Source organism: Cygnus olor, chromosome 20 (genome assembly GCF_009769625.2).
Source record: "Cygnus olor isolate bCygOlo1 chromosome 20, bCygOlo1.pri.v2, whole genome shotgun sequence".
NCBI classification, from domain to species: Eukaryota; Metazoa; Chordata; class Aves; order Anseriformes; family Anatidae; genus Cygnus; species Cygnus olor.
Window position 1 is genome coordinate 4,907,449 of NC_049188.1, and position 23,922 is coordinate 4,931,370.

The 23,922-nt window shown below is 57.7% G+C and overlaps 1 protein-coding gene across 2 annotated transcripts; it reads left to right on the plus strand.

The window, feature by feature from the left end:
• The first annotated feature begins 1,293 nt into the window (after positions 1-1,293).
• On the plus strand, positions 1,294-23,748 carry SH2B2 (SH2B adaptor protein 2). Of its 2 annotated transcripts, XM_040532942.1 has the most exons (10): positions 1,294-1,372; positions 2,010-2,135; positions 10,176-11,063; positions 14,100-14,201; positions 17,756-17,847; positions 20,015-20,109; positions 20,288-20,461; positions 20,581-20,774; positions 20,895-21,066; positions 21,477-23,748. In XM_040532942.1, the coding sequence occupies exons 3-10, from the start codon at positions 10,203-10,205 to the stop codon at positions 21,788-21,790; spliced, it is 2,004 nt and encodes a 667-aa protein (XP_040388876.1). In that variant the 5' UTR covers positions 1,294-1,372; positions 2,010-2,135; positions 10,176-10,202; the 3' UTR covers positions 21,791-23,748. The 2 variants fall into 2 exon arrangements, with proteins under 2 accessions (XP_040388876.1, XP_040388875.1); XM_040532941.1 differs by lacking the exon at positions 1,294-1,372 and having other exon boundaries at positions 1,835-2,135.
• The last annotated feature ends 174 nt before the right edge of the window (positions 23,749-23,922 follow it).

Sequence of the window (23,922 nt, forward strand, 5' to 3'; positions counted from 1 at the left end):
TCCTGCAAATCCTTTTTATATTTTTTTGGTGAGTCATCCTTATCCGCCCCGCCGGGGAGGCCCCTGCCGTAATGTGACCCCTGACTAAATCACTTAAACCTCCCCGGGCTTCGGTCCCCCCGTGGTGAGAGGCGGATTATGACTGTGTCCTGACCCCCTTGGCAGGGCCGGTGCTCGGCGATGGGCCCTATAAATATGTCAGCAGGGCAGCGAAAGCGAACGCCAGGGCTTGGCCCGCAAACCTTGACCTGGAGCCGAATCCGGCCGGCACGGCGCCGCCTGGCAAAGCCCAGGGCTGGGCCCGCTGCTGGGGGGCTGGTGTCACCCCAAATCCCTCTCATAAGCAGGGGAAAAAGAGCTTGGGGTGGCACAGGGGACACAGATGCTGCCCCTTGTTGGCCCATGAAGGCGTCCTCCCAGCGCTTGGGGGACTTTGGGGGAGGTTTGGGGGTGCCACAGGGGGTGTCCAGCAGGATGTGGGGTTGGGGTTTTTCTGTGGGATGTGGGGTGCCCTGTGGGATGTGGAGAGTGATGTGGGGTGCCCTGTGGGACATGGGGTGCCCTGAAGGACGTGGGGTGTCATGCAGAATGTAGGGTGCCCTGCGGGATGTGTGGTGCCCTCTGGGATGGAGGGTGGGATGTATGGTGCCCTGTGGGACATGGGGTGTCCTCTGGGACATGGGGTACCCTGCAGGATGTGGGGTGCAGTGCGGGATCATTGAATGGCTTGGGTTGGAAGGGACCTCAAAAATCATCTAGTTCCAGCTCCCCCTAAGGTGTAGGGTGTCATGCAGGATGTGGGGTGCCCTGCGGGACGTGGGGTGCCCTGTGGGACATGGGGTACGCCATGGGATGTAGGGTGCCATGTGGAATGTGGTGTGTCCTGTGGGATGTAGGGTGCCCTGTGCGATGTGGGGTTCCCTACGGGATGTGGGGAGGGATGTGGGGTGCCCTGTGGGATGTAGGGTGCTGTGTGGGACGTGGGGTGCCCTGCGGGATATGGGGCGCCCTGCGGGATATGGGGTGTCCTCTGTAACATGGGGCACCCTGTCTGATACGGGGTGACCTCTGGGATGTGGGGTGCTGCCCCGCAGGACACCGGGTGCCCCCCCAGACCCCGGGACACCCCCCCACACACACGGCAGGACCCCGCTGTTTGGGGGGGGTTCCCCGTGCGGAGCGGGGCCGGGCGGGGCCCTTTAAAGCGGTGGGAGGAGCGGGGGGGGGGGGCGGCGGCGGGGCCGGGCGGGGCGGGGGGGGCCGGGCAGCGCTGGCCCCGCCGGAGCCGAGCCGGGAGCCGGGAGCCGGGGCTGCACCGGGGCTGCACGGGGAGCCGGGCCGAGCCGAGCCGGGCCGGGCCGGGCCGGGCCGGGTGAGCGCATCCCTCCGGTACCGGATCCGCGGCTGCGTGGGGCGGCGGGGGCGGCGCCGCTTTCCTGGTCCCCCCCCTCCCTTCTCCATCACCATTTCGGGGCGCACGCCCCGGAGGGACCCCCCCCTGCACCCTCCCCCCCCCCCTTCCCCGGGTCCATTCGGGGTGCGGGGTCCTGCGGCGGGGGGAGCCGGGCTGGGGGCTCCCCGGGAAGGCGAAAGTTGCCGGCTGGGGGGGGCTGCCGGGGGGGGGACACAGGGTCCTGGGCACGACCCAACGCGCGCGACCCCTTAAGGACGGTCTATTTTTATTATTATTATTTTTTTAGTGATTATTATTCCGCCCGAGGTGTGCGTGCTGCCTGGATGGATGCTCTGCGGGCACCTGCGGCCCCCCCCCGGGGCAGCCCCTGCCCAAGGGCACGGCCCCACCGAGCTGCCCCCCCCGCAGCCCCCCGGGAGCTGCTCAGCACCGTGCTGAGGCCTCGGCTTGGCGAGGGGCTTCCCCTGCAGCCCCCTGCTCCTGCCAAAGCAGCCGCTCGGGCTCATGTGCAACAGCCCCATGGTTTTGGGGTGACACCCAGGGAGGTGCCGAGCACCCTCTTCGGGGCTTGACTTCTTCAAACTTTGCCTTCCAGGTCCCTCCGGGCTGCTCCGGTCCCTCGCTGCGCCGTGGGAGCTGGGCGCTTTGAGCGATGAGCCTGCACTGGGAGAGCCCCGCTGCTGGCACCTCGGGGACCCCCTGAACTGCACCGGGAGAGGAGGTAAAACCGCTCGGCTCCCCCCAAACCCTGCCCTAAATCCACGGGAAGCCAGCAGCTGCCTGCTGCCCACACCGAGCGGATTGCTCAGACCTCCCCGCCGTGGCGGTTGTTATTATTATTGGGATGATTATTTGCTTCGCCCTGTTGGGAGGGGGGCGGAGGAGGAGCGCCGTTGCAGTGCCGGGCGTTTGGGGCCGTGCTCCTAAATCACCCGGGCTGGCCCCAAGGGCCGGGGCCCTCAGCCATCGCGTTGGCACGGGTGGGTGGCTGCATGGCTGGGAGATGTGCTCGGGTGGGACTGGGAGCGCTCCCAGCTCTGCCCCTTTGCATCCCTTGGTGGTGCCTGGTGGTCCCGTAACGCTGCGGCGCACCCCAGGGTGGCCATTGGAGAACTTATTTCTGAAAAAAAAAAAAAAAAAAAGTTGCAGAAACCTCACAGAGGTGCTCCAGGCCATTGATGCGTGTTTGAAATCAGGGTGGTTTTGCCCACTGGTGTCTCACCGAGCGCAGGGCAGCTGTGCCATCGGGGTGAATGTGTGCTGGGGGCTGTAGGATGGAACCTGCCCTGCTCCGGGAAGGTCTTTTGGGATTTGGGTGCTGTCTGCCTCAAGCACAGGGTCCTTGGTAGGTGCAGGGGGGCTGCTCGCCTCCTGTTACCCCTTCTGGCTGCTTGTCTTCGCCGTCGGGGCTGTTCCTTCCTCTCCCAGGCTGGTGGGAATGTGTCTCATGTGCCCTTGTGGCAAGGTGGCCTTGCCCAATTCTTGTCTCAGCTGTCCCTCTTCCGAGGTAAATCGCCATCTGTGCACCCTGAGGATGTTTCTGGTTAGAGCCCTTCCTCCTCCTCTTCTTCCTCTTCCCCAGAGCGGTCTGAGAAACCCGATGATGGTTACACATCTGCTGCTCTTGCTGAATCAGGCTTTTTGGGGTGCCCTGGGGCAATGCTGCCTCCCCTGCTCTTCTCCAGCCTGAAGCCCCCTGAGCCCCACACAAGGCTGTGGGGCAGGAGTGAGGCTGCAAACGTGCAAATGGGGCCAGGAGTACCAGGAAGGAGGGGAGGCAGAAACATCAGGCACAGGCTAGATGGGAAACGGCCCCTCTGCAGAGGGAACCCCTCCTGCACGCCTGTGCCCGCTGCGCTGAGTATGGAGTGCTGTGTGCCTGGGAACATCCCTGCATAGCAAAACGGGGGGTAAAAAAGGGATTTTGGGGGGAAACCCCAGCCAGAGATCCCAGCTGCAACGTGGTGTCTGGGCACCATGTGGTTGAGGGGCACTTGGAGCCTGCTGGAGCTTGCACAAGGTGTTTTGCCCAACGCACACCAGAGGAGCTCAGCAGTGAGCACGGCGGCCCCGGTAGCAGGGCAGAGCTGAGTTTTCCCAGCTCAGACACCATTAGGCAGCGTCAAACGCTGCTGGCAGGCGGGTACGAGCCAGGGATGCATGTGGGGAATTATATCCGCAAAGTAAAAAAGATAATGGGAAAATTTAATACGGGCCTATGTAACTTTATCCCGTGTTTGTTATGAGCCGTAATTGAAAAACAATCTTGGGGTTTTTCCTTCCTGTCCCTGAAGGATCGGGGGGGGTCCTGATGTGAGCAGGGCTGTGCCACCTCGGGTGCGCTCTGCTGGGTGCTCTGCACCACGGACCCGTGCAGCTTGTGCACCAAAACCACCCCAGGAGCCCCTTAATGGCAGAGTGATCTGTAGGGCAAGAGTTTTTTTTTTTTTTTTTATTTGGTTGGTTTTTCTCCAAGCAGTTTGCGCTTGTTTGGGGAACTATAGCTGGTTTTGTACAGCAGGGCCTTTCCTTTAAACCCCTTGCATTTTAGGTATGTCAGGGATGTTGAGCAAACCGTGGTGGCTGACCTACCCATCATTTCGTATGTGTGTCCAGCACGGCTCTGCCCTTCGTGCCCCAGGCCCTGCGAGAGCCGCTGCATGGTGGTTAATGTGTAACGCCTGCGTCGCACCCCGCTGTGAGCGCCAGCCCTGGAGGTGGTCGCATGAATTCGCTTTGACCAGGGTGGGAAGGCGAGAAGGGGAAGGTTTTGTTGTGGGCCGAGGGGAGGAAGGAAATCTAGGCTTAGCGAGGGAAATCTGAGCTTGCTTGGTTGGGGACAGGGCTTCTGACGCTCCTCGCGGGAGGCTCTGCTATTGTGGTGGCTAAAAATAGACTTTGGACTAGTTAATTTTCTGCAGAAAGCTCCCAGGTCGGAGCCCTGGCCAGGTGAGGTGGCTCCCATCGAGAGGGAAAGGACAGCGGCTCCTTACCTTCTTCACCAAAAGCTCTATTATTTTAACGAGAAATAGCCCGCCCTTGGTTTGGGGTAACAAAGGGGTGGTTTGGTTGGCTTTCCAAGCCTCTGCCAGGGCAGAGCATCCCATCACTGTGCCCTGGGGACCCCCAGGTCTCCCACCACGGGCGATGCTGTGGCCATGCACCACAGGGACCTGCCTGGAAGCACAGGGAGGAGATCAGCTAAGATCCACTGGATCTTCTCTGTTTAACTCATCTTTATTTTCCAGCAGCTGTCAGCACGGGGGTTGCAGTGCACGGCGGGGCAGGGTTTAGGAAGCAGAGAAACGACCCTGCGAAGTGAAGTTGGTCAGAGTAGTGGGAAGTGGAGAACGCTGTGGGTTTGGAGACGGCCGTGACCTGCGCTCTTCCCGAGCGGGCTGTACGCAGGGTGTCAGTGTCACATCCTCCTCAACGCGTGCTGGGGAGTTTTGAGGGAAGAAGGAGCCATTTCTGGCCCGAAGTTCGCTTTCTCTTCCAAAGATGTCTCTTTCTGAAGAAGTCCTTCCTCAGGGCTGTGGTGGCTCCCATCCTGCACAGCAGTGGAGCACTTTCCCGTAATCCATTGGGATTTTGTTCCTCTGGACGCTGAGATGAGAAGCCACCTTCCTTTCTACCCTGAGAAATGGTCATCAACATCTGGTTTGTGCCCGTGAAGGGGACAACGTGCCCATTCCTTCTGGGGACAGACCAGGCCCATGAGGCTGCCTGGGGTGAGTCATGAGTTTGGCAGCCCCTTAAAGCCCTGGAGCCCGCAAGGTGCGGTGCTTCGTTTGCAGAGGAAAGCTTCGTTAGGGGATGCACAACTGCTTCCCGTGATGGTGTCTCAGCCGGAGCAGCCCCTGCTTGGTGCAGCATAAGACCCAGGAAGGCTTTGCACACCGGACGAGCGTCTTCAGCTGGCAGGAGGGCCCTCCGGTGCGTCTGGGCAGCGAGTCAAAGCGTGCATTTAATGGGGGAGTGAATCGAGGAGGGTGGCTTGACCATTAGACTTGAGGCCAGAATGCTGCTCAATTAATATTTCAGTGGGATGGACAGTAAATGAGAGGAACAAAGATTGTTTCCATTTCTCTCTAATTCCAACAGCCAGTCTGATTAAAGGGCTGTGGAGTATAAATAGTACATGGAGCCATAAAGAGCACGGAGAGATGACCTACTCCCATCCTACCGCTATTTTATGTATTTATGTACTTTCCTATGGCTTTCTGTCCCTTAAATCAGCCTCTGCATGTAGTTAGAGCACTGAAGTCTCAGCCTTGAGGGCTGGGACCCTTGTGGTGGCAGAGGAAGCCACCAGGAGGAGGTGGCTTGGTCACTCCAGCCTTCGGGTGCCAGCTGCAGGTGTGGGTCCTCAACGCTGTGCCTGCTGCATCCCCTGTTCTGCTGGGCTTGAATGGTAAATGCAAAGGTGTTGCATTTGTTTTTCCTCCTATCCATGTCCTAAATGTGCTCAAAGCACCCTGCCACCCCCCAGAGCAGCCCCTGCCATGTTTTTTTTGTTGGTTTTTAGCTGCTTTCTGCAGCACGCTGGGGCCATGCAGGCAGGCTCAAGGCTCCCTGCGGGCTGCCAGGCATGTCCTGCCCGCCGTGCCAGGAACGTCACCTTCTCCGGGGGGGGCCCTGCGGGGTGTCACATTGCTCCAGCACCCGCTCGTGACCCGGGGATCTCCCCTGTCCGAACACGTGGGGACGGCTGAGGTCAGCCTCTCTTCTGGGGCGAGCAGGTGCCTGGGTTTCCTCGCGTCCCGGGGTCTGATTGGCATCGATCTCGCTGGAAGCCGAGCAGCGGGACCCTGCCAGCCCCATCCTTCCCCAGGAGCGTGGACCCAGGACCACCACCACATGCGTGCCTCTCCCTGCAGGATGCTCCATCCTCCCCGTGCTTCCATCAGCCCAGATCTGCGTGCCTGTACCCCTGGGAGCGCTCCTGTGCAGGCAGAGATGCAGGCATGCGGGCTTTCGTTACTACTATTTTTATTTTTTATTTCCATGCTGAAAACCCCCAGGGAAGTGGAGGACTGCTGGTCGTCCGCTTCGTACTGAAAGGTGTTTATCCTTTTTAAAAAAAAAAAAAAAAAAGGAGGGGGGTACAAATCTGCCTCCTGCAAGCTCAGCTGGACGCAGGTTTTCCTCCTGTGGCCCCAGCCTGGCTGTGCTCCGCGGGGCGGAAAGGAAACATCTCTTTATTAGGGCTGTTTCCTTAAATAAAGCCCTTGGAGCAAGTGCTGGGCTGGCTGCTCTGGCTATCCCATGACCAGTGTTGTGCATTCGGGTTATTAACACCTCATTAGATGTTAGTTCCTCCCCGCTCCTCTGGTTCAGCAAATCCTGGTGGCTTTGTTGTCACTCCCTGACTCCCACTGCACCGGAGACTTTTTTTTTTTTTTTTTCCATGGTCTCTTGCACTTCTGCTGACGGCTGAAATTTCATTTCTTCTTGAGGTCAGGAGCTCACTTCAACTTTCAGATCTTTCGGCTTGTGTGTGCCGACACGCGTCCCTGCCGCGCAGGGGCCATCGGCGTGGTTTATCGGGAGGGATTGGCATAGCATCGCTGCCAGCAGCTGGCTCACGCCTGCGATTGCAACCTGGGCTTCCACTTGGCCAGGCCCCAGAAATCCGTATTTATTTATTTATTTATTTCCCCTCCTTCTAAAACCTTGAATTGTTTTCCCAAGTGACAGCAGCAACAGCAGCAGGGCACGGTTGTGCCTGGGGAGGTGTTTGGGGACCAGCCAGTGTTAGGTGTTAGGAGGAGCCCAAGGGTGCTGATGTCTCGGCTGCCTCTCTGTGGCCACGCAGCTTCTCTTTAGGGACAAACCTCCTCATTTCCATATTTCTGTGCCTGTCCTGCTGTGTAACCCAGGCCAGGGAAGCGAGGCTGTGACCCCTGAGCAGGCAGACGCCCCCCACAAAAGGGCTCTGCCTCCTTCTGAGGTGCCCGGCCACATGCTGCAACCCTTGGTGAGCCTGGCTGGGAGCGAATTGCCCCTGCTGGCCAAAAAGCAGTCATGGATTTGCTGCTTATTTTCATCTTGAGCTTATTTTCATCTCGACTTCCACCGCCCTGCCCGGGGATGCTGTCTGTGGCACGAGGAGTTATTTCAAGAAGTGGGGCAGTGCTGTTGGCATAGAGGGGAGCGGAGGCACCGAGATTAAAGGTAAAGCTGCAGAGATAATTGGGAGCCTGCTTCCTGCAGAAATCAGGTGAAGGCGTACGTGCTGGGGAGGGGGGGGATGTTGCTGCGGTCCCAGGGGGCCTCCCTGAGCCCCCCGCTGCTCCCAGCCTCACCAGTGGGGTCCCCATGGGGGGCTCACAGACCCACTGCAGGTGGGGGGCGATGGAGACGCCACGCAGGGCTGCCAACCTCCCCCCCCCTCCTCCTTCAGACCTGCCAGACATCTCTCCTCTAGGCTTCATTTTTATAAATTGGCCTTTTAGAGTCTGTCATCCCCGTGCAGATGAAAGGAAGACGCTGTGATGCCTCTGTGTGCATGTCTCCCAGCTTGAGGCTTGCTGCAGCGGCTGGGTGGCCAGGCTTTTTGTTTGGGGTTTATGGGTTTATCTTTCTTAAAGTGTCTTCTTTTCTTTCCGCCGCCGCCCCTCTTTAATCTCCCTGTTGCATCTTGGCTTCCCATCGCTCATTTGTGGGCAGGCTGGTCCTGCTCCATCGTGCCTGTCCCTCCTGCTCCATCCTTCCTGGAGGGGGCAATGGGGGGAAGCATTTTCCCTCCTGTGCATGGGGGGCGAACACCAGCAAAGCCCTGGGGCTTGGCCCATGGGGTAAAACTAACTGCTCCCTTCTGGCACGTGTGACAAAATCAGGGCCATCACCCATCGGCGTGGGGATTTCTCTTCCCTCCTGAGCCTCTTGCTGCCCTTTGCACCTTTTTGCCCTTCTGTTGTTCTTGGTGGTGCCGGCTATTCCCGCTTGGGTCAGTAGCAGGAGACCCCCTTCCACCTCCCCGAGCCCAAATATTCCCCCTCCCTTGCTTTGTGCTCGGGGAGCTGCGGCTGTGGATGGTAAAGTTGAAGGGCAGTAGCTGCCGGCGGGAGCTGAGCCTTTAAATTCTCTGCCGGGTGATGGATGGGTAAGTGAGAATTGCATTTGCTGGCCTGGTAACAAACAGCTTTACATTTTCTGCTGCTTTCCCGCTGTCTCTTGGGGAAATTCAGCCTTGTTGTAAACCGCGGGGACGGGGCTTTCCCTGCTCCGGGCTGGGTTGCGGCAAGCAGGGCCGGCTCAGTGCGGGGCAGAGAGGCACCCAGGGAAAGCTGCAAGGCCCTTATGAGACGGCTGGGAAGCCAAGCTCCCCCGGATCTGGCTCTTGTCAGCAGCTTGGGGTTTCCCTTCTCACTGAGGGCTTTTATTGCCCCTGTTTAATGAGGGAATTGGGCCTGTCTGGTTGTGTCGTTCCGGTTGCTCCACTGCCTGGGCCTCCCTTGGCTGTATTGGTTTCCTGCAAAAGCCCCTTGGGGAGCTCCAGGTCCAGCCAAGCACTGGGATCCCCTGCTTCAGGACTGGTGAGCCAAAAAGGGATTAAAAATATATATATACACATATACTTTTAACTTTTTATCTTCTGGGGCAGTTTACCTGACCGGTAATGAAGTACTGGCTGTGAAATCTGATGGTTAGTTACTGTGCCTGATTTATTAGCAGCAGAAATCGCTCATCAGCAAAAGAGATTTTGTGAGCGGAGAGCAGCCGAATGAGGGGGGCTGTCCCATTTTTCCAGAAGCCCTGGCGTGTCCCCAGGCCGGTGAGTGCTGGGCAGGATGGGCTGCAGAGGGCAGGGGTCCAGAGCAGAGTGTTCCCTTCGTGCTGTTGAGGTGAAACTGCCCTCGAGGGGAAAAGGATGCTTCTCTGGACACATGGGTGGCATGTGGCTGAGCAATGCCTGAATAACTCATGGGGCAAGGCTCGCTGTCACCGACAGGCACAAGCAGCCTTGGTGCTGGAAAATGACAATTTAGATGCGAGCACTGCAGGAATCTCCCCTGTGAGGTCCAAGCCTCACAAAATTAGGCAGAGGTTTGGGAAATGCATTGCAAGCAAAAAGACAAGAGACATGTGAGTACTGCAGAGGCTGGGTGAGGTCAGGTACCTCTTCCATGGGTGTGAGGTCAGGTCTTCACCTCCCTGCAGCTCCTGGTGGCTCCTGGGTCTGCAGCCTTGTTTTTTTTCCCTTTTACCTTATCAACTCCCTGGTCTCTGGGGTTATCCATTAAAGCCATGGGGTCTGATGGGCGGTGGGGAGGGTGCTGGGCTCCTGCTCATCTGCATCTGACAAGGATGTAACCGAACTGAGGTGCTCAGCAAAACTGATGTGCCAAATTTCTTCTGTGGGTAGAAATGTGGACAGAGCTGGAGCAGCTGCTGGGGACAGTGGCAGTGGATGTGCTGCTACAGGCCCGCGGTGCCCAGGCCACGCATGTGGCAGCGTCAGTCCTGGAGGCGAATCCCCCCGGGCTGCTCCGGTCGGGGACTCCTTAGTGGTTTTATGAGAAATCGATAACACTTTTGCATGGTCATAATCGTAAAATAAGTACGATTTATGGCTGTTGCCAGGGCCAAGTTTTTTTCCAGCACGGCAGAGGGAGGGGAAACGGCACAAAAATGTTTTCCCACTGTGTTTCCCTTCGCATCCCACTTCATGCCAGGGCTGTGGACCCGCTCTGGCAGCGTTGGCGGACGGGATCACTGCCACCGAGCTCACCCTGTCTGTCCCCTTGCCCCGCAGCCCGCCGGCAGGTGGAATGGGGCAGCCATGAACGGCGATGCCCTGTGCCAGGAGCCCTCCTCCCCGCTCCCCGACTGGCGCGAGTTCTGCGAGCTGCACGCCCAGGCGGCCGCCGTCGACTTCGCCCAGAAGTTCTGCCAGTTCCTGAGGGAGAACCCCCACTACGACACCCCCGGCGCCGAGGCCTCCTTCTCCCACCACTTCGCCGCCAACTTCTTGGACATCTTCAGCCTGGAGGTCAGCCGGGTCTTCGTCTCCGACTCGCCCACCAAGTACAACATCGTGCCCTTCGTGGGGCTGCAGAACTGCCACGTGCCCTACGGGCGCGAGGTGGCCCAGCGGAAGGAGGAGACCTCCACCGAGTCCCTGGACAGCATGGAGGCCCCGCTGGGTGCCGGCCGCTACCTCAGCCCGGCGCAGCAGGCCCAGGCGCGCAAGGTGTCCTCCTACGGCCAGTCCCGCAGCTCGGAGGACGTCTCCGTCCACGCCGCCGCCAAGCCCAAGTTCAAGAAGGGCTTCTCCTTGAGGAACATGAGCTTGTGCGTGGTGGACGGCATGAAGGAGATGTGGCACCGCAGGTCTTCTCCGGAGCCGGGTGCCGAGGCCATGCCGGGCAGCAGGAGGGCTGAGAGGGAGCCGTGGGCGGCTGGGGGCAAGGAGCCCAGCGACCCGCGGGAGAAGTGGACCCACAAACTGCGGCTCTCCAAGGCTCAGTCCTCCAAGGTGGAGCTGGTGGACATCCAGCGGGAGGGGACTCTGCGCTACATGGTCGCCGACGACACGAACTGTGTGGGGAGCTCGCAGTGGCAGAAGTGCCGCCTCCTGCTCCGCAAGGCGGTGAAGGTGGAGGGGGAGAGGTTCCTGCTCGAGTTCTACGTCCCTCCGAAGGTAAGTCCTGTCTCGTCTCCGCTGCCGTCTTGGTGAGTGTTGGGGTGAAATTCGAGCAGCTGGGCTTTGCGTTGTTACTTTTAATTTCCACTGCGGAGCTGGGATGAAATCCAGCCCTGATCCAGCGGGAGGTTTGTTGCCGGGAGGCTGAGATGTGGGTGTGTGGGGGCAAGGCGGTCGAGTCGCATCCACAAACTGCTCATCAGCGCTCAGCCCACGGCCCTCGGGTGAGATGCTGAAGGCCCTGCCTGTCCCTCAGCCCCAGATATCGGTGATCATAGTGCAGAAGCTCATTGCCACACTGAGATGAAGTATGTCCAGGACACCAGGAGATTTTTCTCTTCCGAGCACATTAGAGTGCTCCATGTGTCACCAAGCAACCCCACGCTTGGTTGCAGCACTCGTTATTTTCAAATTAATAATTCACGTGGAATAATGTTGCACCCAGCACAGCTTTCTGGTGGTGGGGGCAGAAGCCCTGGGGCTGGAGCACCACAGCTGCTCATGGGTTTTGCAGCGCTCCTCACCGACAGCCCCAGCTACTTGCCTTATGTGCAGGGGAATGCTGCTTGTTATCAGTACCGATACCCATGCTATCACTTTCCCTTGCCTGTGTCTTCTCTGCATCTGTAACGCCAAGGAAAGCTTCAGAAAGAGGAGCTGCTTTTTGTTTGGCACACCTTTTCTTGCATGCCTCCCCTCTGCACATGGCACAGGGAAATATTGCCCCTCTTTTCCTGGGGCAGAGAGTGGAGCAGTTTGCTCAAGAAACGCGGAGGGCATGTACAGGGTCCACCTTCAGTCCCTCCTTGCTGCAGGACCCCTGTTCCTCCTGGGAGGAGCAGAAGGTGCATTGTGCTGACAGACCCGCACTGACTGAGCCTCATCTGCACTGTGCGCTCATCTTTGACAAGCATGGGGCAAATAATAGGCTATTCCCGGGGGTTTTACTAGTTGCACGGGTTAGAATAGAAATCTCAGGTTACTTAAATGCTTGGGGAAGAAAAACCTCATTTACTTGATTTTCTCCAGGATTTTTCCACTTGTGTTTGGGTCCCTTGCAGCGAAGCTGGGCCAGCACAAGCCTTGCACAGGGCTGTGGCTCCCCTGGGAGCTGCTGGGAACCCACTGGTCTTGATCTTTGCACCCCTATTAACTCTGGTGTGATCCATACAGGAGTCACAGGGATGGCAGGAGAGTTCATATTTTTAAAAAGCACCTTCTATTTTTCTGAGGACAAAATGAACCATGGCACTGTTGGTGTTGGTCTGTGCCTTCTTTTTTTTTTTTTTTTTTTTTTGCTTTCCTAAGCTTCACACCTCTCCTGATAAAATATAAAATCTGAATTTGAACTCAAGCATATCCCTACAGCAAGGCTATGAGCTGCTGTGCATAGTGCATGTCCTCGGGCTTGGGGATTTCCTCAGCTGAGGGAATTCCCAGAATTTGGGAAGCCCCTGGGAGCGAGGGCTGCAGCACTGCGCCGAGGTGGCCCCAAACTCAGGTTAAAATCGAACAATTGCTGCTCTTAAAATATTTAGGAGAGTGCTCATAGAGGGATTTTTTTTAGTGCATCTTCATTTGGCTCTAAAAAAAAAAAATCAATTTCCAAATGATTTCATGACAACTTTTATGGAAATAGTCTGCTCTTCTGTTGTAATTACACCCCTCTGTCTTTGGTTTGCGTTTCATCTCCCCTCATCCCATCTTGTATTCCATCTGGCGTGCTCCAGCTGCAAACGTGGCATCAAGCTGGCACAGCTGGAAGAAAACTGCTTTTTGCTTTGGGAGCCCCCAGCTTCAGTTCTGTGTAGGCCCTACAAAAACTGTGGTCATGTTTTCAAATCTCCTTAGCGAGCCCTTTCTTCTTAACCGCTGCTTCGACAGGAAGCGATAAGCCAAGTTAGATGTTTGTGCCGGCACGCAGCAGTCGTTTTAGGTATCCTGGGGTTTCAAGGGCAAAACAGATGTAGGGGGATGTCCCCAGAACGTCCCCACGGCCATTAATAACGCTCCCCGTGGGCGCCCCGGGCTGCCGCAGGAAGACCCTCCTGGAGCAGACCCTCCTCTGGTTCACTGCTGAATTAACACTGGTTTTTTTTCTTTTCTTAGGCAGCTGCATCCCCTTTTCTCACCTCCTCCAGTAGAAAAAAAGATGGAAAACTTCAGCAGGGCTGAGCCCGGTGCAGCCCGGGATGCATGCAGAGGCAGCACAGGGGGCTGGGCTGGTGGAAATAAAACATCCCAGAGGGGAAAGGACAGTTTCTGTTCTCATGCTTGGATTATTATCTTTTTTTTTTTTTTTTTCCCCTTAACTAAAAAAAAAAGTCACTGAACCCATCTATTGGTAACCTGCAGCCTGGTGCACATCACCAGCCTCGTCTGAGTGCTCCAAACCCTGGAGCCACGATTCTAAGCGTCCCAGAGGGGACCAGCCCTGGGAGCATCTCCGTGTACTCCTTTGGGCTGGTTTGCTGTAATTTAAGCAAATATCTAGGGAATTTGGTGCTCAGTAGAGACTTTGAGTGGGAGGCAGCGGGTCCTGCCCCCACACAGAGGCTCCGGCGGGTGCCGGGGGAAATTCTTTTTTTTTTTTTTTCTCCTTTATTTTAATGTAATTAAAATTCCCCACACAGCTCTGGCTGCCACACCGTAACTCCTGGGCTGGGTAAACAGGGCGCCCGTCTGTGCTGCTGCGCGGCTCTCAGGAAGGAGAAGGTGTAAAGGGAGAGAGATAAGTGGGCTTGGCAGAGCTGGAACAAGGAAGGTTTGGCAGATAAATGCACTAACCTCCCCATCTTCCACCGGGCCTTCTCTTGGTTTAATTAAAAGAGCTTAGAGTTAGCAGGCACATGAGGGAAATCAATGCTTTTTTTTTTTTTTTTCCACCCCCCATAATAACCGTGCGGCTGAGCCGTGATCTTGACTTGCTGAGAGCCACGCCGCGCTGTCCCCTGGGACAGTTTGATTAGATTGAGCGACTTTTTTTTTTTTTTAATTTATTTATCGATTTCTCTTAATTTTCTCTTTTCCTAGGCTTCCAAGCCCAAGGTGAGCATCCCGCTGTCAGCCATCATCGAGGTGCGGACCACCATGCCTCTGGAGATGCCCGACAAGGACAACACCTTCGTCCTGAAGGTGAGGGCAGGGTGGCAGCGGTGCAATCCAGCCCTGCTGCAGGGATGCTCTGACCCTGGGGACGTTGCCTTGGATTTGGAGCTGAAGCACCAGCAGTGCTGATGCTCCCCACAGGGTCCCTGCCTCCCCTTCTCGGTCTGTGCTTCCCTTTGGGGCTCCCAAAATGATGCAACGTGTGGGGGTCGGGCTGGTTGCCTGGCTTTCACCATGGGGTTTTGCTTCTCCTTGTCACCAGGACAAGGTTAAATTAGCGTCTAGAGACAATTTGCAAGGGTTGCAAGCAGAGAGACAAAGTCTATCTCCAGCTAGAGACCTCGGAGAAGTGTTTTCCATACAATCTAATTAATTAAGGTCATGCTCCCAGCAGCCTTTTGTGGCAAATCCTGGGCTCGAGCAGGAGCACTGGGAAGTTCCTCTGGGGCTGGGTGGCAGCAGGGACCTTCCCGCTGTGTGCTGCAGGCTCTGGCTCGGGGCACGCTGTGCCGATCCCCTGACAACAGTGGTGGTGGTGGTGATGTTTCTCTCTGTCTGATGGGGCTGTGCCTCCCTGCACACGTTAACGGGCTCACACTCTCCATCAGAGCTGTTGGACGTGCCCGGCTGGGAGGTGATGTGTAACAGCAACGTGTGGAGGGGCTCCGTGTCCCACCCCTGCTAAAGTTCACCTCTCTCCCCAGTGCTTCTCCCTAAAAGCACATGGCAAAGGCAGAGCGGAGAGGCCAGGCTTCACGGCTGGGTGAGCCTGCTCACCAGCCGAGAGAACTGTGAATGCAGAGGGGGGAAACTGCCGTGATTACAGCTGCTCTTTGTCTTCAGCCCGGCATTGGGAGAGCCCCCATGCCTCGCAGCCTGCCTGACCCCAGTGCTCATTCCCATGGGCTTCTTGCTGTTAACCTCAACCTTGGCTGCGGTCTGTGTCCACCATGGACACAGAGGCTAACTTGGCTGTTGTCTTCTGTACTTGAAAACCAACCTCACACGTCTTTTCCTCTCTGGACTGAGCAGCCTGTGCTCCTCCCCACGTTCCTTTTGGGCTCCGGAGTGAGCGTGTCCCAAAGTGAAGGCAGTGCCGTGGCCAGGAGTGGGTGGGAAGGATTGCTTCTCCTTTCTTCTTCCTCTTTATCCAGCCCAAGTACATCCAGTCACTGTCTTCATACCCTAACGATGATGCTGACTCACAGGCAGCTTGTGAGCTGCCGTAACCCCGCTGTGCTTTTTGCAGAACCTCTCCAGAGCTGCAGTTCCTCAGGCGAGGTGCCTGTGGTGTCAGCACGGGCCTGGAGCTCGCCGTGCCCCTGAGGTGGAGCCTGAGCTGGGCGTTTTCTTTCGAAGACTAATTCTCAGCATCGAGAAGTTCATTTGAATTCTTGCCTCATCTTCCAAAATGTTTACAACGTGGTGTCAGCCATGAATTGATCAGGCATCCTCTCCTTGCTTTTGTCCTCACTGCTGAATGGCAACACGTGCAGGACAGCATCCCTGACGCGAAGGAGCTCAGCATCTCCTCCACATAGACCATTAACCAGCAGCAGCCGCTCTTGGAGTGCAGCTCACCAGCTACTTCTGATCATGGTTTTCTGGTCCCTTTACAAGTCTCATCTCAACTCCGTTCCCCTGCCCTGCGTGCTGCAGCATTGCATACGGTAGCACCAGGCGTACTGCTGAAGCTGAGGATGTGGCACTGATCACTGCTCCCATCCCTCGCTCTGGGGCTGTGGCAGAGCACAACCAGATCACCGTGGCCCCACTGGGGCTCTGCAGGTCCCCACTGGCAGGGTTTTGGCTGTGGGGGGCTCTTGGTGCTTTGAGGAGGGCTCAGAGGCCAGGTGTGCTGCTCTTCCGCTCCACTGCCACGGCTCTGCCCTTGCTTCAGCCTTTTCTGTAGTTACCCCCAGCCTGAAACCGCCGCATTTACCAGGTACCCTCTAACCTGCTCCTGCCCTGTTCTGGCCTGAGCGCTTACCCTGCCGCAGGGTTAATTGATTGCAATCGATCCCTTTAATGAGGCATGGCACCAAGCACCGCATTACCCCCGGGGGCTCACTCAGCATCATCTGCTGCCCCGCTGCTGCCGCCCTCCCTCTCGCGGCTGTGGACACGGGGAGCTTTTCCCCTGTTCCTGACATCCTCTATTGCTCGTGGCTCACTTTCTGCCCTGGCCCTTCTCACTGGGCCGTGTTCCTGCTGCTCTGTTGTGTTCCGCCCTTGCAGGCTGGATTCACAGAGGGGTGGAGCACCCCTTGATGGCAGGGTACGGATTAGGTGGGTGGGACGGGGATCTTCTTGCTGGACTGGTGTGGAGCCACATCTTGCCCCTCCTGGGCAGTGTGCCTTGCTTTGGGAGGTCACTGTGGGTGGAAAAGCCCCTGCTTTTTGCACAGAGGCCGCACTGGAATCAGTTCACCCAAAAACTGACAGTCGGCGTGTCCTCGCCACGCGTCAGACACCCGGCACACGCATTTTTTCCATTGCACAAGCTGGTGCTTGCAAAATACCCGAGCCCTGCACGTGCTTTGCTCGCTTTCATGCTCTGCATGAAGGAGCACCCTGGTCTCCCAAGCCAGCTCCATGCCTTCCCCTCGGAAAGCCTGGCTAAATAAAACGGGGGGGCTCTGCTGCTCCCCTGTACCCGCTGCGTGGCAAGAGAGCTGATCACTGCTCGCCGCGGCACCGGGCACTGCTCCTGTGCTCCCTGTTTATTTTCAGGACAGTGATTCAGTTGTGTGCGATTAATTTAATTTGCTCAAAGGCTGTCTCGGCTGGCAACGCGATACCCTCCCGGAGTCAGGGCTGCCTCAGGGACACGCTGTAGAAGGGGTCCGGCAGGGATGGCATGGGGAAACGGCCGGAGGCAGGCAGCACCGTGCCGGGTGCTCTGAGTGCTCTGTCCTCCACAGCCCCAGAGCAGCCCAGCTCCTTTGGGCTTGTAAATTTTGCATCCTGATCTCATTTTTTTTTTTTTTTCCTGTTAGAGGGCCGTGGGGGGTCTTTTTCTCTCTCTCTGATGCACTGAGAAATTGGAAGCCTCGTGGACCAGCAGGCAAAGAAAACGAGGAGAGGTTTAAACTCCTGGTTTTAGCGGTCTGGTTGGATTTCAGGGCAGTGACAGAGGGCAGCATGGCCTCTGACATGCCGCCTGTGCAGAGCTAGTTTTTGGGGGATGCTGTAGGCAAGGGAATGCTGTCTGCCCTTGGCTGTGCTGGTGCACAGTGACACTCAGCCTTGGTGCTGCTGGCCAGGCACTTATACCCGGGTGTGACCACACAGGCTGTAAAAACTTTGTGATGCATTTGCTGAAAAAGGGGTGATTTTTTTTTCCTCTGGGCCTCAGCTTTGGTCAGGGATCATCCCTGGGGGTCACTTCTCAACACCCCTGTGCTGGGATGGGAACATGCAGGTATCCTTCAGCTAAGGCACTGTGTGACAGTGGCAAGTGAACGTGGGTGTCCGGCCGGTGTCCTGACAGATTATGGGTTTTGCTTTGCCTGGTGGGGGGCAGCAGACGGGTGGCAGGACCCCGGACGTAGCCTGATGCTGTCCTGTCTTGCCTCCAGGTGGAGAACGGTGCCGAGTACATCCTGGAGACCATCGACTCCCTGCAGAAGCACTCCTGGGTGGCAGATATCCAGGACTGCATCGACCCTGGGTAAGGCTCATGGGGCATGGTCAGGTTTCCCCTCCAAACCCCAGCCTCCATCCTCTCCAGTAGGTCAGGGCGTGACCTGGGCAAGGTTCCTGCGCTGCTGCCCTTCACATCTGTGTCCGTCAGGTCCAGGGGTCCCAGTGCATCCAGGAGGTCTGGGCTATAATGTGCTTGTTTAAAGGAAAGTAAAGGAAACTCATCGTGTTCCAGCAAGTGAAAAGCTCCTCTGAGCACCCCGGAGAGGGCAGAGGGCATGCCTTTGGGACTGGTGGTCAGCCCTTGCAGACCACTAGGATGGAAGAGACCCCAGCTGATGCAATTTTCACTGCTCAGCTTATTACAGGAAGTCTCTGACTTGTTTTGGCAGAAATCTGGCAGCAAAGTTAGCAGCCGTTGTGTGTCAGAGGTACAGCCTTGCAGCGTGCTAGCCACTTGCTAACCCTTTCCTGCTCCGCATCGCCTCGACTAGCCAAGGCAGGTGACCCAGGGATGCTCCTAACACCAACTCTCCAAAGCTTTCATATCATCTCAGAGCTACTTCCCATGCTTTTTTTCCAGTCCAGCACCCACGCTATATTCAATGGTCTGCTGGCATGCTCTCCCGCAGCCCCACTGCTACCCTTCTTGGCATTATTTCGGCAAAGGGGGGGATGCCCAAGCTCGCAGAGGTGAAAGCCTTGAGCAAAACTGGGACAGGGGCTCTTGGAGGCTCCCTGCTGCCCCTCATGCCACCCTCCCCCAGGATGACGCTGTCCTCCAGGGCTGCGTCTTGCAGTGAGGACGCACCGTGCACTCCTTCTGCTGCTTTTTTTAATACATAATTGATGAAGCAACACCGAGGCTAGGCTGCGGAAGGAGATGAGGCGGGGAAGCGTGGCCTGGCAGTTGAGGAAGGGCTGTTTTTACCCAAAATGGGTGTTTCGGTGCCGGTTCTCCAGCTGAGGCCAGGTGCCTGTACCAGCTCCTCGCTCTGCCTCCGGCAGCCTCGTGGTGTTCGGTGTTTGCCTAGCACCCAGCACAGCCCCGTGCTGGCCTCCGGACACGACCGTAGAGCAAATAATAATGAACTCTACAGCAAATAATAATGAGCTGCTTAATACACTGACACGCGTGCTCTGTGCCAAGAATGAATTTTCATTCAGCTCCTGCACGCGGTGCTCGGTCCTCCTGCCAAGGATCCGCGCTGAAACCTCTGCGTAAGCGCCCTGGCGACGGGTTTTCTGCAGAGCTCTGTTGGTTTTGGTTTCTTTCCCCCCTTCTTTTTTTTTCCTTTCTATTTTTTTTTAAGTGGCTGCAGTTGAATGACTCCCAGTGGCTGATTCACTTACTGGCCACTAAATAATTCAGCAGCTCCCTCGTGAGCCGTTACCGCTAACGCAGCCGCTTCCTGGCTGTCTGCACGCACGTGGTCGCTGTTAAGCAAGAGCACCCGAGTGCCACGAGCGGCTCCGGGCTCTCGCTGGCGGCCGGGCTAAAAATAGGCCGTGAGCAAGCAGGGAGCTTGTGCAAGAAGGATGCTGAAGTGCACGGGCAGGGGGGCAGCTGGGGATGTGAGACGCAGGGGCTGCAGTGCAGTGGATGCGCCTCTGGTCTGCAGGACCTCCTGGTTTTTGGGGTGCAGCGCCTGGGGGTCGGTTCGAACAGCCCCTTTCTGAGTGGGGGTGAAAGCGAAACCGGCTCTGGGTGGAAGTTGGTGATGGGAGTGTGTGCGTATGTCTCGCATGCAAAGCGTGCGAGCAAAAGCTCTGGAAGTCACAGTAAGAGACGTGTCCAAGCCGAAGGGATCGCAGCACAGCTCTGCAGCTGGTCCCAGCCAGCACGACCCAGGCAGCGAGGGCTTTTCAAGGGCTCGTACCCGCACGCTGGTTTCTCAGCCCAAAAAGCCACCTTGTTTTGATGGCAATGTTTGAAGCAGCCCGTGGTGCGTTGGCTGCTCTCCATGCCTCCTCCCGGCACACTGCGGCTCTGCCAGCTGCTCGGCCTCTGAGTGCTGCGGGCACCTCGCTGCTCTGGGAGGAAGCGGCGAGCACCGGGATGTTCTCTGTGGACTTGGGCCAGAGCTGGGATTTCACCGGGGTGGTGGTGGTTGGATAATAAAGCCCCTGCTGCCTGCGAGGGGTGATGCTGTGCGTGTCTGTGTGTGGTCACCTGCTCTGTGCTCGCCCCCCAGGGACAGCGGGGATGACATCGAGCTGGCCTCCTGCGCGCAGGGAGCCTGCCTGCCGGGCAGGGCGTCCTCCTGCAGCTGCGAATTTCTGGCTGACGGTGAGAAATCCTGCTGCAGAGGGCGGGGGGGGTCTCCTGGTGCTGGCTCTGCTTTTGGGGGTCCAGATCCTGCCGGGGACAAAGGCAGGGAGCCTGAAGTGAGCGCTCAGGTCCTCACACTTGTCCCTGTCACGGGGAGATGCCCACCCTTGTTGAAGACACTGACGTTGCCTTCCAGATGTGCACAGGCCACCAGACAGATGTGCCCTGCCTGGTGCTCACAACGCTGCCACTGCCACCACCGTGTCCGTGCCCCATGGCCGGGGCAGGGACTCCCTGGGGGAGCTGCTGGCCCATGTCCCATTGGAGAGCTTTCTGCAGACGCTGGAATCGCCCCCCACCACCGGCACAGGTAGGCAGGCAGGGCAGGGGTGCAGGATGCAGCCCCATCGCCTCACTCTTGGGGTGCACGGGGTTGGGAGAGGGCAAATGTTTGGGTGCTCCCTAAAATCTGGCGGTGCTTGCGGCCAGGGGAGGACAGCGAGGCGGAGGCAGAGGTCAACCTCTCCGACTTCCCCTGGTTCCACGGGACTCTCTCGCGGATCAAGGCGGCTCAGCTGGTGCTGCTCGGCGGTGCCAGGAGCCACGGCTTGTTCGTCATCCGGCAGAGTGAGACGCGGCCCGGGGAGTACGTGCTGACCTTCAACTTCCAGGGGAAAGCGAAGGTGGGTGCCGCCTGCTTCGCGAGCAAACCTTGGCTGGTGGAGGGGCCTCCTCAGGAGGGTGAAGGGAGGCAGGGGCTGTCTGATCACCTCCCGGCTCACCCCCTGCCCCTGCCCTCGCAGCACCTCCGCCTGTCGCTGAACGAGAGCGGGCAGTGCCACGTGCAGCACCTCTGGTTCCAGACCATCTTCGACATGCTGCGCCACTTCCACACGCACCCCATCCCGCTCGAGTCGGGCGGCGCGGCCGACATCACGCTCCGCAGCTACGTGGTGGCCCAGAGCCCGCTGCCCGGTAGGTCCCGGGGCTGTGCCAGGATTCGGGGCTGCTGGGTTGGATTTGGGCTGGGACCTTGCACAAACCCAAAAGGGAATGGGGCCCTGGGATTTCCCCACTGACAACTTAATGGTGTGCCCGTGTTGGAGGGTTGGTCCCATGCTGGTCTTTTGAGGAAGGGTGCGTGTGGCTCTGAAGATGCACCAGGATGGGCGTTAGCCCATTTTGGATGGGGGGAGAGCCACAGCAAGCCATGTTGGGGTGGCCTGTGTGTCCCTTGGTGTGGGGCAGGAGAGGATCAGAGGCTGCGTGGCTCGCTGGGGCATGCAGAAGGTGGGTGAGGAGGGTCGGTGGGCACAGGGTGAAGGATAGGGTGGGCATAGGAAGCAGCCAGCCTGCAAGGAGTCAAACCCCCGTCTCCCTTACAGATGCCGGCCCCCCGCCAGCCATCGTGCCACAGCCACCGGGCTGCCGAGCCGACCTGCCGCCCCCGCACTACTTCTGCAGCACAGCACCCGCTGCCCCACCGGCCCCACCACCCGCCGAGGGGGTGGCCACAGCCCCTGTTGTCCCCGTCCCCGCACCCTACCACCGTCTGGAGGGTGCCCTGGGCCCCCGGAGCCGCAGCGACAGCGCCGAGCGCCGGCCGGAGCCCCCAGCCGCCGGCGCCGAGGACTACCACGATGCCGACGGTGCCCGCAGCCGGACCCGGGCGGTGGAGAACCAATATTCCTTCTACTGAGCCCCCCGGGGGCAGGATGGCAGGGGGGGCAAGGGTCACCCACACCTCGCCACCACACCAGCCTCGCTGCCACCACCGCCACCTCCTGCCACCACCAGCACCGCGGCCAGGACCTCCTTCTTGCTCGCTGCTGCTTTCGGGAGCCGTGTGAGCAGCGAGCGATGGCACGGCCAGTCCCAGCCCTGAGGCTGGGGTGGCGCTGGGGGCTTGGGAGGCTGAAAGCATCAGTGCCATTTCGGAGCTTGCAGCATTTTCCCTTTCCCTCTGGACCAAGAGCTCTCCCAGGACCGAGTCAGCATGGGGCTCGGGTGTTTTGGGATGATTGTGGGGACAGCAGGTGCCCCCCAGGGGCTGCTCTCCCGCATGCCCATCCGTGTGCATCCCAGGGGCATGCCTTTCGTTCGCTCTGCCAGGAGAAGGCATTTTTCAAGGCCAAACATCTCATTGGAGGAAGGTTTTTTCCTGCTGTCCTGCCACTTCTGTTCCTTTGTCCTTTCTCTCCTTGTAGCTGGAGACTCCCTGAATAAGCCCTTTCTTCCTCCCTCTCTTCCTTGGCTTTTGAAACCTTGGCTGCCTGCAAGGGCATCAGCTCAGCCTGCTGCCTCCTTTCTACTGCAGCTAGGCAATCATTTCCAGTGCTCAAGGCAAACCTTGAAAAACACAACATCCCCACTTGGATCGGCTGTTAGTCAGCGGGGATGTGTCGGGGGATTCAGACAGAGGCCAGGGGCTTGTATGCAGAGGTGGAGGCAGTCTCACCTCCACGAGTGCTCACCTGGACTCCCCGGGAGTGAAAACACTACAGACCTTCAGTAGATGCTATTGAAGATTTTTATTTTTATTTTTCTTATAGAAATTGAAATGCCCGGAAAGAATGAAAGGAACGGGGCTGCTACCAGGTGGAGAAACAAGTGAATCAGAGGGGCCGGGTTAGGCTGACAGCACGGGCTGCCAGCATTTCCCTTGCTGGTGGCTGAAATGCCACCCTGACCCTGCCTGTGTGTGCGGCAGCACAACTGCTGGCAAGGCCCGGGCGCTGTCTCTGCCTGTTAGCAGCATTGTGGCTTTTGAGCAGCCCCCAGCGCAGGCACATGCGTCTCTAGCTGAAACAGGAGCTCCCTCCTACACCACTGAGACCTGGGAGAGAGCGCAGAGCAGAAAACCACCGGGGCCAGGCTGCTTGGTAGGATTGTGTGCTTTGCGTAGGGTAGGAGCCAAGCCACAACCTAGTTCAGAAACCATTGAATTTGCCTGGAGAGTTGCTTTGGCATCTGGTTTTGGTTTGGGTCAGTTTTGTGGTTTGTTTGTGTTTTTGTTTCTTTTCTTTTTTTTTTTTTAAAGGTGCCTTCTTTCCTGAGCTAGCAAAGTGTGTCCCCAGCTCCGGAGTCACTTTCTCCCCCTTCACCAGGTCAGGGGGATGTCTCCGAGGCTCCTTGCCTCCTCCAGCCAGGCGGGAGCTGCCTTTCTGGCCGATAGGTGTGTGGGCTGAGAGCTGAGAGATCTTCCTGCGGCCAGCTCCCCCTTCTCCCCAAACTCGTGGCCCTTCAGCCCTGCCACAACAGCAGCCACCTCCAGCAGCTTGGGCAGTGGGAGCTGTTTGGTGTGCTGGGGTATTTCTCCTTCCTCAGCGCAGCTAAACACAGCCCAGGCAGGGAGAGGCCAGATGCTCTCGGGTTTAACATGGACCTGCTTCTTTCACGCACACGGTGAATGAGGGGGAACCTCCAGATGCAGCACAGACATCGTTGCTCTTGTTCTTCCCCGAGGTCCGAGGTGGCTGCAGATGGGAGCACTGCCTTAGAGCCCTTCACACGGTGGCTGATTTTTCATCTTCTGTGCCACAGGATAGGAACAGGGTGTGGGGGGGGGAGTGATGATCTGCAAGCAAAAATGTTGATTTGTAAATAGGGAAGAGTCTGGAAGAGTTTACTGTTCTGTAGAATAAATTAATTTTATTTTAAAAAAAAAGACAAGGGGACTTGTTAAACAAATGGAGAAGCTGCGTTCTGGTTTTAAAATAAAACCGCTTGCAAAAAGGACAGCACATGGACATGAGCTCGGGGCTTTGCTGGGTGTGCTATATAAAGAGAGGATGCTGTCATGTCGCATGTGTGTAGACCTTGTTGCTGTCT

Coding starts and splice junctions, on each gene's coding strand:
- SH2B2 (XM_040532942.1), top strand. CDS start 10,203: ATGAACGGCGATGCCCTGTGCCAGGAGCCCTCCTCCCCGCTCCCCGAC. Junction 11,064..14,099: donor AGTTCTACGTCCCTCCGAAG/GTAAGTCCTGTC, acceptor CTCTTTTCCTAG/GCTTCCAAGCCCAAGGTGAG. Junction 21,067..21,476: donor GGCCCAGAGCCCGCTGCCCG/GTAGGTCCCGGG, acceptor TCTCCCTTACAG/ATGCCGGCCCCCCGCCAGCC.